Source organism: Zonotrichia leucophrys, chromosome 1A, assembly GCF_028769735.1.
Source record: "Zonotrichia leucophrys gambelii isolate GWCS_2022_RI chromosome 1A, RI_Zleu_2.0, whole genome shotgun sequence".
Taxonomy (NCBI): domain Eukaryota; kingdom Metazoa; phylum Chordata; class Aves; order Passeriformes; family Passerellidae; genus Zonotrichia; species Zonotrichia leucophrys.
The window spans coordinates 19,920,270-19,934,322 of NC_088170.1; the positions used below are offsets into that span (position 1 = coordinate 19,920,270).

The following is a 14,053-nucleotide window of genomic DNA, read 5'->3' on the forward strand; positions in this document are numbered from 1 at the left end:
GCCTACTCTAACAGCTGCTTTTAATTTAGTTTAAAAGAAGCTATTTGGCAACCATGTAAGTTTGCACCTTCAAAGCAGGCACATTTAAAAAGCCAATGTCCTGCAGAATTAACCATTTTGAAGTCTTGCTGTTTTAGTGCAGTGATGACAACACGATTCACAGCTTTTTTTAAACAACAGGCATCTGTACATGGAAACACAAAATAAAGACTGTTTTCACTCAGGTTTAACTACTGTTTTATAGTAAGCAATCTGCAATCCTCTCCGTCTTGGATAGGTAAAGATACTGGGTTCATTACTACAAATATAATCCAGCAAGTGTCTACAATTTCTCAACTTGACTGAGCAATTAAATAAAGCACAGATCTCATCTGTAACCAGAGAAGGGCAGCCAAGTAAGGAACAGAAGCATGAATTAAACAAAAAAACCCCCAGTATTGTGTTCTTGGATTACCTCCTCATGTTAAGCAGGGAGTGGCTGCAGAAGGAAAAAAGAGGGAGAAAGGGTATGGGAAAGCAGGAATTCAGGCATGCACTGTGTATTTGGCAAACACTTGACACTAAGCCACTCGGAGAAAAGCTAGGTTACCAGGCAGACATCCAGTGCCTTTTTTTTTTCTTTTGCTAAATAGCTTGATATGAATTTGTATATCTAGTGTGTATATCCCTACACCAGATGCAGGCTCACTAACAAAGGCACAGGGAAATTGCTGGTACTACAGCCTCATAGGCATGAAAACTTAGAGCATGTGTGTGCACATCTGACAGGGGGAATTCACAAACTGGAGGATTTACAGCCTTGTTTTGGTTCATATAGCTGCAACCCACCTACCAGTAGCTGTGGCAGGACCACACGCACTCTCTGAAGATGAACATATTTTACACAGTAAATCTAAAGGTGCAAGTTTAAGTCAAATGAAGGTGCAAACACGCATCAGAAAGCACCTACATTTGCAACACTGCCTACAAACGTAATTCACACTTTTCATTCTTCATACACTAATGTGGATCAGAGACCACATGGCAGCATATTTTATTAAAGTAATGTGCAAATAAGATGCATGGTACATGCAAACAGCATGTAGTTTCCATTTGTAAAAAGGTACAAGAAACAGTACAAAATTAGAATGCTTACTACTCATTTCAAGAAAATGAAGTCTGACATAGAAATACACACATTGTATTATTTACACCATTAATTTACAAAACATATTATTTGCATTTAAAAAAGGCTATAAAATAATTACAAATATAGGATTTTTTTCCTGTATAACCAATGTAGAGCATCTTGGAAATTATGCTTTATTGGAAAAAAAAATATATTTTTTCTTCTGATTTCAGAGCATCATGGGGTTTCTTTCTTCCCTTCTTCTCCTTATTTCCTTTTTAAATAAAGTTCCATACTGAGGTAGTAGTATGTAAAATTATTTCTTTGGTTCCACAAATCATTAATTCCAAAAGGAGCTACGTATCCAAATCAGAGGATTGGAAAGTAGAAGTCCTAAAGTTTTCAAAGGACTGTTTGCAAGTATAAAAGCTATTTTCTCCTCTAGAAACTGTCCTTTCCTTTCCCTCTTCATCTGCCTCTGCATCAAAGTCCAGTGAGACATGATGATTATTATGGGAGGTTTTTGGTTGGCAATTTGCAGGCTGTCTACAGCTTGAAAGAGAGTCCAGCTGAGGCCTCCATAAAGGCTTTCCAAATGTTCCTGAAAGACAGTAAAAGAGTGAGCACAGAAATATTGATGTAAAAAGATTTGTGTCTCACCCTAGTGTACATAAGTGACATTGAAAGGCAAGACTGACAGAAATTGACATTGAAATGCAAGGTTGACAGGAAATTCACCAAAGTGAGATTTTACTTAAATGCTGTTCCACCATTTTAAAGAAAACATCCATGTGATAACAAGCATAAGGCAAGATTCTGCCACAAGAGACATTAAAAACATTTCCAAGTAGTTGCACAGCCACCTACAACTTCATTTCTTGTGTTTTCATGACTACCTTCTTACCCATTTCTCTTTGGGGAGGGTGGTGAGGGGGGAGTTAGGAACAGGGATCAACCTGCAAACACATCATAAGACACTTTCTAATGCAAAAGTCACTCCCTGTTTTGTTCTTCAATAAATGAATGGCACATGCAATCTGCCATGCAGCTCAGAAAAAATGAACTAGGAATTTAAAAAAAATATAACCCCACAACCCCTATCAGATTATACAATATTGTCCCGTAGTGCAATCTGAATGCTAACAGAATCTTCTTCTGGCTAGCATCTCCCATTAATAATAAAGATGCAGACAGCCACATGCTGCATTCACCACTGATCATCCAGTCAGTTGTGGGCAAAGAGAACAGTAGCAACCCAAAGAGAATTACACATTTCAGTTCAACTATAATTAACAATTATCTGTATTTACTAGCCAGTAAACAATCAGTTCGTGTCATTCTCCATCACTGGGAAGCTGTTAGCATCAACACCTCTACAAGAAGGGCCTCCTTTTTCAAGTGAGTAAAGACATACCCATCCTAAGTCAAAGTGTCTGTAAGGACTTATTTTCAGAGGACAAGGTATCACAGGCTGACTTTGAAGAACTCAAGTTTTTATTAACAATTGAACACTACCTTTCAAAATAAATTTTGAACCCAAAATGCAACACTTCTACTTTTGTCAGAACTAAAGGTTTCAAGTAAAACTCTGAACTCAGAAGTTACTAAAAAAGGAATTGGACAAAACTCCTACTTCCATCAATGATTTGTAGAGCAGTTTAGACCTAATGCAGAATGAAAGGTCTAAGGATGTTCCTCACAGCACCAAAGATACAAATTAACTTAGACCTAATGCAGTATGAAAGGATGTTCCTCACAGCACCAAAGATACAAATGAGCTGTCTTAAAAACAAAAATACAAGCTAGGAACTTTCTGGCTTGTGCGTCAACTGTGATGCTAACGCCAGCTGTCGACTTCACTATGATTGCACAGGCAAAATGGGGCTTGAATTTGATGACCATGTTGAAGAAGCAACTAAAGAAATCAATCACAACTTCTTCTACAGCTACCATATCCAAGATCTAGCCATAGGCTCTTTGAAGGAAGAGTGCTAATGATTATGAAGCATCCAAGGCAATGACAATGCAATATAAGTGGGGTAGTATGCTCAGAGAACTGATCAAAGAAGTAACTCTGCAGAGATTTTTAGGGCAGACTGAGGCCTATGCACCCTTGGGGTGACATTAACTGATGGATATACAAACATACAGTTGGACTGCTTTCTGCAGGAGACATACTAAAGCCCTATCTGCATGGTCCCACCACAGCAATAGTGGCAGGCAGCCAGGAGGCCGGCCGTGTGCAGTCCCAGGGTCTCTGCCAGATGTCCTGGCATCTGCAACATTTTACAGTTTAAACATCTGGCTTTTGAAGGGGGAAAACTTCAGAGCTTGTGCCTCCCTCCCCACCCCCTGAGAACAAAGAGCCCAGTGATGCACATTCCCCCAAGTCCCCTTCAGAGCCAGCAGACCCAGATCTTGATCAGCCAGTGCTGACACACCAGCCGGGAGACAATCCATGGTACTAGGGCTGGTTTTGGCACTAAGATATCACAAAGATGAAAGCAATATGTGGTTTTGTATGCATTTTAAACCAAGCAACCAAACCAACATCCAAAATTTAATGAGCTTCAAGGAAAAAGCAATGCTTTTCTCCTTCCCCCACCTCTCCCTGCAATCTGGATTAAAATTGTAAACCCTAAACTAAACTTCGGGAATTCTTTTATCATGCACATCACGAGAAAATGACAAAGGAGGAATAAAGGAGGGCATTTTTACATACTGCCTTATTTTGAAGGGTAAATAGTTCTGGCTGACAGTATTATACAATACATATGCACACAAGTTCAATTCTCCCCACCTGCACTGAGCCCTCCTTACATACCTTTTGCCTGTCGGGCAAAACTTCTGGTATGCCTGAAGTTTCTTAAGGTGTATTTAAGCTATCTATGCTAACGTTTACAGAAATTTGCCAGCTATATTAAGACAGAAGATAGGAATCACATAATTGATGAGATTTTTATATAAGTGTGAGCTATGAAGATCTGGTAATCTAAATATCCTCATTACACAGTTTTACTATAGTCACTTTTCTGTTCTTCAGCATCAAACATTTGGGAAAGAAAAAGGTGAGAAATCAGTTTTGCTTGGTGTTGTAGGCAGGAAACAAGACAGCAAAGACAATGGCAGCTTAAATAAAAAACACCAGCTAGAACATACCCATGAAAGTGCTTTTACTCATAATAGATGAGGGTTCCAAACTTCTGTTTAAGTCAAATGTGTCTGAATTGAGACTTCTGCTTTTCAGTCCCGTTCCTTCATTTTGAGTATAAATAGAGTTCATCAATCTGCTACTTGTAGCCTGTGTTCCAATAATGCCAACACACTGGTCAAAGGGATCTTCCTGTGGAGGTGAGTATTGACAGCATTCCTTTTTCTTTAAATATCCAGACTCGTAAAGGCCCAAGCCTGCTGTTCTCTGGTCAGGGCTGCAACCTAAAGGAAATGAAAAATTCATTTTATATAGATTCATCTTAACAAAGACTGAGTTAGGACTAAAACCTCTCCCCAGTGAACTTACTTGTACCGTATGCTTCAAATGCGTCAGAACTGTAAGCGCTGCCTTTTAAATACAAAGTTCCCGAAGTCCCCAGATAGTGGCAAAGAAATGGATCCGCAACACCCTCCAAGTCTGTCTCACTGCTGTTATCTAGATGGCAAATGCCTTAAAAATAAAATTGATGTGTCAGCACACAGTCTTTTTTGAATCTCCAGCTTAGAGTTTCTTGAGTAAGTTTTAAGAATGTCGTCTTTTTCAATGACATTTCATAGGGTAGTTTAGAGTTTGCCTAGGTTTAACCTAACTTTTGGATGACAATCCTAACTCCAGCAACTGTTCGATTAATTAGCTTGACAGAGAATGTGTCACTTCACTGTACAATCCCTGAATAACAAAACAAAACAAAACCAATTACAGGGATCAGAACCAGGGACTTCCTTCTTCCAAAGCACACTAGACAAATTCATTATCTGTCTCACAGCCTCTTTCAAAAGCAGAATGTCAATGTCAAAGTCCTGGTTGAAAGAATCTGAGGGAATCACTGGCTGCCTAAACAGCTATAAAGATTTTTAGTTCAATGGCTCCTGAAAGCTTTGCACACAGTCTCCAGTTCTTGATCCACAAAGAGGCTGTTCCTCTCACTACCCCACAACTGCAAAATTATCTCACCACCACTCCATTCCCACATGTCCCAGCTCCTGAGTGTCTCAACCCCAAGCCCTTTCCCAGAAAGGTGCCTTTTCCTCCCTAGTGCAAGTATAAACGGGATTCTTTGGGGCCACAGGTAGAAATGTCAAGTACTGCAGCTTTTAACTTGCAGTCACCTTAAATTCTTTATTGACTCTGACTGTAATGATTTTTTTTTAACCAGCAAGTTTAAAGAGTTATACTAAAGTTCCACTGGTATTACTACACATGCTTTACATTCCTCTAAAAGCACCCTTTTCAAGCTGTAAGAGAAAAGACATGCCATGGTAATTTCTTTTTGATGCTCTTGTTCTGCACATGTCCTCTTCAGTTTAAATTTACCCTTGAGACTAGAGAAAAACTTCCTGATTTAAATAAACACCATAACATCATCTGGATGAACAGAACCAAATTATTATCGTGTTGAAAAATCCCAAGCAATAATTTTCATGTCCTCTATTAAACTGTGTAAAGATGCTTCTTTAGTGTTCTTTTTATCAGTTAGAAAGACAATAGCCAAACTGCAGCTCCTCAAGTCACATGAAAAATCTGTTTAGCATTTTCTACCTACCATTACTGTCCCTCTGCTGCAGGAAATACCCTCCTGTAGAAGATGAGAGGAACTGATGGTGACTGCCATTTTCAGATGAGCCATATCCATCCTGCCTTTCAGCCAGTGTCCCCTGGGATGACAGGTAACTTGGAATGTCAGCAGGCAAATTTGTTTCATCTGTGGGGGAGCAAAACACATACAAAAGTCATCAACACACTTCAGTTTGTAGAAACATTTTTAAACTTGTCAGCAAAGCACTGAAAGCAACAAATAATTCACCTTTCTGCCTCTGAGTCAAAGCACACAAACGCTCCTACAATAAAGTCACTGCAAGGCAACCACAAACATTTGTTTTCCATTCCAAGGTAAACCTTCAGTTTACGCACCTGTATTTGTGATGCTGCAATCTTCATTTCTCCGTCTGGTGTGGTAGATGATGACCACCCACACCAAGGAAGTGCCCACCACACAGCAAACCACAGCTATGATCACAATGCCAACTGTGGCCCATCCATCATCATCAAGTGATGGGGCAACGTTTTGAGGAGAGTCACAGGTGGGAGTAGGAATTACATTAAGTCGGATGTTGCCTCGTTCTGTTCCAAGTGTATTAGACATTTCACAAGTGTACTTCCCGGCATCTTCTACATCTGCATCCACAATAATTAGTAACTGATTGCCTGCAGCAAAGAAGTGTCTTTCTGTTACCATGAGAGGGCTGTCATCCTTAGTCCAGTTCAGTCGTGGTGGAGGGCTACCACCAGCAATGCACTGCAAGACGGCAGTTTCACCTTTTGTTACAGTTCGATCCAGCAAAGGCCGCAAAAATGATGGTGTTTCTGAAAAGAGAGCACGAGCCTTATATTCTATGTTTTTTCCTACTGACCTCGCAAGAATAAGCAAGAATAAGCAAGAAAGTGTCCCTTTCCTTCACAGCTCAAGAGGAAAAGCTGAATTAAATGCATCAGTAAGGCCTAATAAAGCTTACTCTCATTCTAAGAAGAAACTCAAGAATTTGTACTTAAAGCCTACAATTTACTTGTCAAGTGGTCCAATTTACATGCTTGATTACTTTACAGGGTAAAAATGCTACATCATACATACTTAAGATGCAGAGAACTACAATAAAAACAATTAACAAAATTTCAAGAAATCAAAAGTTAAACAAATCTACAGTCTCTAAATGAAAACAGAAGCCGCTTCTTCCCTCCATCCCATGCGTACCAGATGTGTATACACTGAGAAACACTGACTTTTATTATTTTGAGTCATAATATTGATTGTGCTGTTAAAGTTTGCCAATATCTTACCTAGTACTGTTAATGTTGCATTAGCTGAAATGCTTCCAGCAGTGTTTTGAGCTGTACAGCTGTAAACACCTGTGTCCTCGATCTTTACATCAACAATAAAGAATACATCATCTTCAGGCATGACATGCATGCGCCTCTTGCGTGCTGCAGGAAAATCTGTTCCACCATCTTTCTGCCAAGCAATCTGTGGGACAGGATGCCCAACTGCAGCACATTCCAAACGTGCCATTGCCCCAGCTCGAATGGTCAAGTCCATGGGGATTTTTGTAAATGAAGGCAGCACTAAAGAAAAGTTGGTGATACCAAAATCAATACATGAAACATACTTCTCTTTTGTACAGTCTTTCCTTGAACACCCCTCATGGGCCTAAAAACACTAGGGAAACATACAGGCTAAATTGATCAGTAGCCAGCAGAAAGGGAGGGGACTGTGAAATATGTGAGACCACGTAGATCAAAATCTCATTTTTGCTAACAGCCTCCTATGTGACCTTTCCATAGCATCTTGAAACAGAGCATATACTTACCTCCTGTGAGAAGAAGTTAACATTTTTCCATCTTGTAACATTGATTTTGCCAGATTTACTATGAATTAGGTATATTGTTTTTTCCTACACTATGATTCATTACACTGGGACCAGAGGTAAAATTGAATAGTGACCTTGGAAATGGATAAATTTTATGAAATTATCTCGTATTATGGATCTTCTAAAAGATGCAGATGACAAGAATGAAAAATCTATGAATCCTTATCTTGATTAAAATCATTCAAAGTCCACAAGCAAAACAAAACGTACTTACTGTTTACTGTAAGTTTGGCTTTGACAGAGTAGGATGAACCGAAATGATTTGAAATAACACACTGGTATTTCCCCTCATTACTGAATTCCACATTCCGCAGTCGAAGGATGGTGGTGTACTCCATCACTTCTCCGCCCTGGGCCCGGAGGTGTGCATAATTCTCCATTTCAGCGTCTTGCAGTAATTCGTTGTCTTTCTTCCATGCAAAAGTCATTGGGGAATCACTGCTGCTGGCTGCTGAACACACAAAACTCAAATTGGAGCCTTTAATTGCTGACTGGGTTTCTGGCTGGACAGTGATCTGTGGTTTAGGAAAATCATCTGCACAGAGGAAAAGAAAAAAAATACATGTGATGCCTGAGGACTCTTTCCAGAGAGTTAGTAAGCCTTGTTTTATAGGTTTGAGAGAAGAGTCAGATAGGTATTTATTAAATGGATCCACAATGCTTTTGTTTTAAATTTTGTTAGCCTTAGGGCATTTAAAGATGCCGTATTTATGAGTTTATTGTGCCAAGCCTTCTCTTATTGAAAAGAAAGCACATTTAAAAGCAGACTGTGTGCATAGCTTCTTCAATACCAGCACTAAAGATAGAAGAACTACTCCCTGACATCCATAAGAACTACTCTGAACATCAATCATGAAGCCTACCTCTCATCTTTACAACACCTCAGGCTGCTGGGAGTTTTTATTGAATGCATAGTTCTTCTGCTATCAGAAACTGCAAGCTACAGTTTCACCCAAACCCACAAAAAAAATCATGTACAAAAGTCAGTGATCCAGTGATGTGCGTCTGTTTGGGCCAAAGGGGATGGAAGGTCAGTTAAGCAGGGCAGAACACAAGAATTTCAAGAATTCCTGGAGGTCCCTTTACTATAGGAATGTTACCTTCGAAGTGCCATGTTATGAGTTTACAGAATTAGCTGCCTTCTGAATTATTTATTGGACTGTGTGTACACTGCATGTGCAAAAGAGGTGGAAAAGTAAATGCCTGGTCTCCCAAAACCAAAAGCCTTAGTATATTCCCAACTTTCAAGATGTGTCCAATCTCTGGACAAAGGAACTGTAGGAAAAGTCCTGTGCCCCAAAAATTCCTCCCTGCAGATCCTACTGTCTCCTAGCACGTTTGTCTTATTACATCTCAAATGACTGGGAACAACTATGGGGTCAAGGTGCGACTTCCTTGAAGAACCTCCACTCTGTTACAAATGAAAATGGGATGTGCAGATAGCCTAACCTTGAACCATCTGCAAAACTCCTGCAGGTATGACGCCGTGCTCCAGTGACAGGGCAACATGGATCTGGGACTCTAAGCATGGACTTTAAGAACATCCCAGGCTATTTGCTTTTCATGCTTCATACCCGTGCCTTGCCATTTGCAAATTGAGTTAATACATTCACTGACTTTGCATGGCAATAACTAAGTAAAACACTCTAAATACTTAAATTAGCCTTGTGAAAGGACAGCAGAACATACTTCAATCTTAATTACCTGACAGAAAGGGGTGATACAAAGGTCACTCAAATAAGCATACAGTACAGAATACAGAACACACTAGGATAAGACTAGCATTATGTTTTGTCAGAACAGAATAATTCAAGAGCATATTTGAAGGAATTATTACAAAGACATCCACATTTATACACACCTTTTAATTTCAGACAGGAGTCAACACACTCCATTTAAAAATTCTATAAAAGCAAAAGCAGCCCTTGTAAACTTGTAAGCAAGGTGGGTACACGGGAACGTCTACTGATAACAGACTTTACAGATGTAACTGAAACACTCAATGATTTTACTAGGAGATTTTAGTTATTTCTGCATGGCAATTGTGTTAAGTATCAAGCACAAAAACTGATTCAGTACATTTCTTTTTGCTAACACATCTTAAATGGCTGAAAACTAAATACTTAAAAATAGCATTCAGTAGCCCAAAGAAAGATCACAATTCCTCCAATTTAACAAACGGAAGACATACATTTAAATCTCCAGGTTAATTTTTTGACAGAATGTGTTTCGCATAAATTAGGACGCCTACCTCATATATATTCCTCTAGCCACTGAATAAGCTCTAATTCCCTGCATTATGTGAACCTCTGCCTCTCGGCAGTAGCTAGAATCTGCTGATTATTTATTAAATATCTGTCTGCTAACAGGAAAGGAACAACCAACATTTTGGTACACTATTTTATATTCTGGACTTGCTTTCCCACTGGAAAAGGGTAGCAACAGTAAAAATTAACCAGTTATATTTGCCATGAAACAAAATTATTGAGAAGACACTTATCTTTTTGTCTCCAAAGAATACAATGTTTGAATTTTCTTTAGTAAGAAAAATAAAACTTATTCAACAAAAATACATGAAATGCAGTTAGTCAGCTTTTAAATTTCCTGGTATTTTCAAAGTTTCTACTTTATATATCAGAGTAATCAAACATGTCCTTACCTGAATGCTTAGCTTCACTTTGCTTTAAACAGAAAACCTAACACAGGTGTTCATTAATGCTACTAAACACACATAGAAAAATTTTATTTTTAAAGCAGATGCTATCACGTCAAATTCTCAGGTCCTAAAGTAAAAATATTTTGCTAGCATTTACTCTCTGGCAAACTGAAATAAAAAATACCAGTATCATAACTGTGGTAATCGTATTTTTTAAACACAGTTTAAAAGGCAGTAATTTAAATACTCCAAATAATTTTTAAAGCACACCACAAGCACATATAAAAACATCAGAGCTGAGGCCAATATAGCTTTTTTACCTTGAAATTTTATCAGCCATGGAATAACCTCAAGAATAATGGAATATGAAAAAAAATTTACAAATAACCAAACCCAAAAACTACATCTTAATTTTGTCAAAGTATGTCTCACTTAAAAACAATAGTGATCAAAACAATATCTTTTAAATCTAGAGGCACATACATTTACCTTCACAAAGTACTGAGCTTTCGCTTGCACGCATAGAACATGGTATGTTCTATGAAAGCAAGCTGTACTTGGTATAAAAGTCAAAATATCATCACTCCCTGTCTTGTACAAAGCCCTCAAGCTTTAAGCATCTACATCACAGTTTGGGAACAGAAGAAAATGTTACTAAGTATTACATCCTTTCAATTTTGTTATAGAAATCACAACATATCAAGGAACCACAAAAAAAATCCCAAGCACACAGCAGTATTTGTTTTATGGAATGAGAAACAGAGGCTACACTCACCACAGACAAACCCATCCAGGCTGACAGCAAAAATACTTCTCCCTTTTAGCAGCTGAGGATGGGCACAACTGGCATTTACAAAGCTCTGGAAGTTGTTCTCTGACATCCACTGTGGTAGCCATTTCAACTGGCAGTCACACAAGAGACTTGATGTGTTGAAGTGCCTAAGAAAAAGCAATTAAAATCAAAGCCTGTTTGTTTGCTCTTTTCTGTTTGTAATACAGATCTGTATGAGCACACTTTCAAAACAAAACTAAGGCTCTTTGTTAAACACACATATTACAAGAGAATGATGGCAATATTGCTCAGCTGAAATCTCCTCCCTTGCCCAGCTGGTGATGCTGTGCCTGATGGCCCCCGAGGACATGGGTGGCCCTCCTGGCTGCCAGGGCACTGGTGAGTCATATCCAACTTGCCACTGACCAGGGCACCAGGTCCCTTTCCATAGCTCTGCTTTCCAGCCTCTCATTCCCAGTCTGTCCATACACCCAGGGCTGCCCTACCCCAGAGGCAGAATCCAGCCCTTTCTCTTGTTGGACATCATACAGTTGCTGATTGCCCAGCCCTCTCATTTGTTGAGGTCACTCTGCAGGGCCTCCCTGCCTTCCAGGGAGTCAACAGCTCCTCCCAGCTTTGCATCACCTGTGAACTTGCTCAGTATCCCCTTTGAGTCCTAAGTCCAAGTCACTGATGAAGAGCACAGGGCTGATGATGGAGCCCTGCTGAACCCCAGCAGTGGCAGGTTGCCAATTTGATGTCACCCCTTTCAGTATAACCCTCGGCACCCAGCCCGTGAGCCAGTGTTGCTCTGCATTGATCAAGAAAGAAAGAGTGAGAGGACAAAAACTCATCCTCACTAAAATACATTTTTTGCAGTTACCACTTCATGACTTCTCTGAAGATCTGTCTCTCTGCTGCTATAGGAGAGAAGGAGCCAATTACAAGCAGTGACAACCAGGTCTTTGCAAAAGAATTACAGCACTGCTTTTCACTGGTCCAGCACTGCTGGTCTTAGAGCAAGCTACATTATAGTCTCCCTTATCTAAAACCTGTTAGAGATCACCTAATTTAAAATAAGGATTTAGAGACAACAAATGTAGCAGAAATTTAATGTAGCCAGCCTACACTCTCTCACTTAAATACACCCATCATATAAGAATAGAAAAAAACCCCAAAATACTGGCATAAACTTTTTATGTTATTTCAGAGAGATTACAGCAGGGGTTTATCACTGCAGCAGGTGATGTCTTACAAGGCTTTTATTTATACATTTATATGTATAGATAATATCTATATACTTAATAGAGATTATGTTTTTTGATAGGAACTTACAATTCTTTGAGTTTCTTCATTTGTGAAAATGCATTTCCTTGAACTGACATAATTGCATTGTTACTTAGATCTCTAGGAAGAAAAAAGAAAAACAGGATTAGAAGAAAATAATAGATTTATTAAACTGAATGGATTTAAGACTCAAGCAGTAATTTGCTATTTTAGTGATATACAAAGGGTGCTTAAGCTCAAAATAAAAGGGGATGCAAATGAGGAGTTTCACAGCATGTTTAATATGTAAGAATTTCTGCATTAATTCCAAAATTCACACTCAGTGTAACTTCAAAACTGAAAAATCTTCTGAAGATCACAGTTGCAACCATGGTAAGGTTAATCAAATAATCAAATATTTATGACTTTCATCCCAAGTCATAAATAAAGCTTGTTACCTCTCCTTTAAATTCAGCTAGTATCAAAATTCATTTTTTTCCCATTTTGGGTTAAATGTAAATGTCTACTACTTACAAGTGCTCAAGTGCATCCAAACCAGAAAATGCTTTCTTTGTAATAGATCTAATCCTGTTTCCTTGGAGTATCCTGAAAAATTTAAGCACATGATGCAAAAGAAATGAAATTAAATGGGAGTATTTTTGAGCTGAATAATTGCATTTTTAGCATTTATTTTTCAACTCTGACTAGTATTCACCACTCACCCATTTCCAATGCAGTAAAATGAATCACATCTAAAAGATACTAATTTATTCCCCTTGAATAAATAACTAGATTTTACAATGACTTTAGAAGACATTTAAGGTATGCAGTTAAGTGATATGGATTATTCTAAATGTAAAACTATAAACACTTTTTAATTTCATAAATATGCATTTGAAAATTTCAATGCAATGGAGCCACTTCCACTGCATGTTGCTTTACCTTACTGAAGACTAAGCCTGCCAGTATGCCTTTATCATATGATACACTTATTATTTTTTAGTATGGAAAAACTTAATTCTTTGATAAATATGTCCATAAATATTAACAATACTTAAAGTATTTCAGATTAGTTTGACTTGGAAAATCTTGAATTTCTTTTATTGAAAAGGAAGATGTTATAGAGAACAAAGTGTTAAGAGAGAAAAAAATCATCTCTGCTATGGAAAATTTAATATCCTTAAGTGTTGGCCTTGTCCTTTGAAAGACACATAATAAGCTCTTTTCTTTCAGGCATGATGAGATACAAACACTGAAGCAATACTCACAGCTTCTTAAGTTTATCTAGGCCAGAGAAAGCACCATTCATATCTTCAATAGTCCATGATATTTCATTGTTTTTCAGATCCCTGTTTAAGAGGGGAGGGGAAATCAAATCACAAAAGCTATTAAAAAGAACAAGGTACATACTTCTTCAACAGCATGTATCACTTTAAAAAAATCTAAAACAGCTTTCTGCTGGATTGGTTGGATTTTGGTTCAGTTGGTTTTTGTGGGTTAAGAGAAGCTTTTCCTGATTAACTTTATCACTTCAATTTTTACTGAGAGACTTGGAAGACTGTTAGTATTTTTCCCACTGATTGAAAAGATCACAAACTCAACAATTTTTAGAACT

At 38.3% G+C, this 14,053-nt stretch overlaps 1 protein-coding gene across 2 annotated transcripts in view; it reads right to left on the reverse strand.

Annotated features, from left to right (window-relative positions):
* Positions 1–304: 304 nt before the first annotated feature.
* Positions 305–14,053, reverse strand: part of LRIG3 (leucine rich repeats and immunoglobulin like domains 3) — a 39,066-nt gene continuing 25,317 nt past the window's right edge. The window contains exons 9-19 of one of the 2 annotated variants that reach the window (XM_064701836.1): positions 13,707–13,787; positions 12,973–13,044; positions 12,508–12,579; positions 11,176–11,339; positions 7,959–8,279; positions 7,158–7,439; positions 6,234–6,686; positions 5,866–6,024; positions 4,629–4,772; positions 4,268–4,543; positions 305–1,709 (exon numbers count right to left, since the gene is read on the reverse strand). In XM_064701836.1, coding sequence (XP_064557906.1) covers positions 1,465–1,709; positions 4,268–4,543; positions 4,629–4,772; positions 5,866–6,024; positions 6,234–6,686; positions 7,158–7,439; positions 7,959–8,279; positions 11,176–11,339; positions 12,508–12,579; positions 12,973–13,044; positions 13,707–13,787 — 2,269 coding nt within the window. In that variant the 3' untranslated portion in view covers positions 305–1,464. The remainder of the gene's footprint in view (positions 1,710–4,267; positions 4,544–4,628; positions 4,773–5,865; positions 6,025–6,233; positions 6,687–7,157; positions 7,440–7,958; positions 8,280–11,175; positions 11,340–12,507; positions 12,580–12,972; positions 13,045–13,706; positions 13,788–14,053) is intronic. The other variant, XM_064701837.1, reaches the window with a different exon arrangement.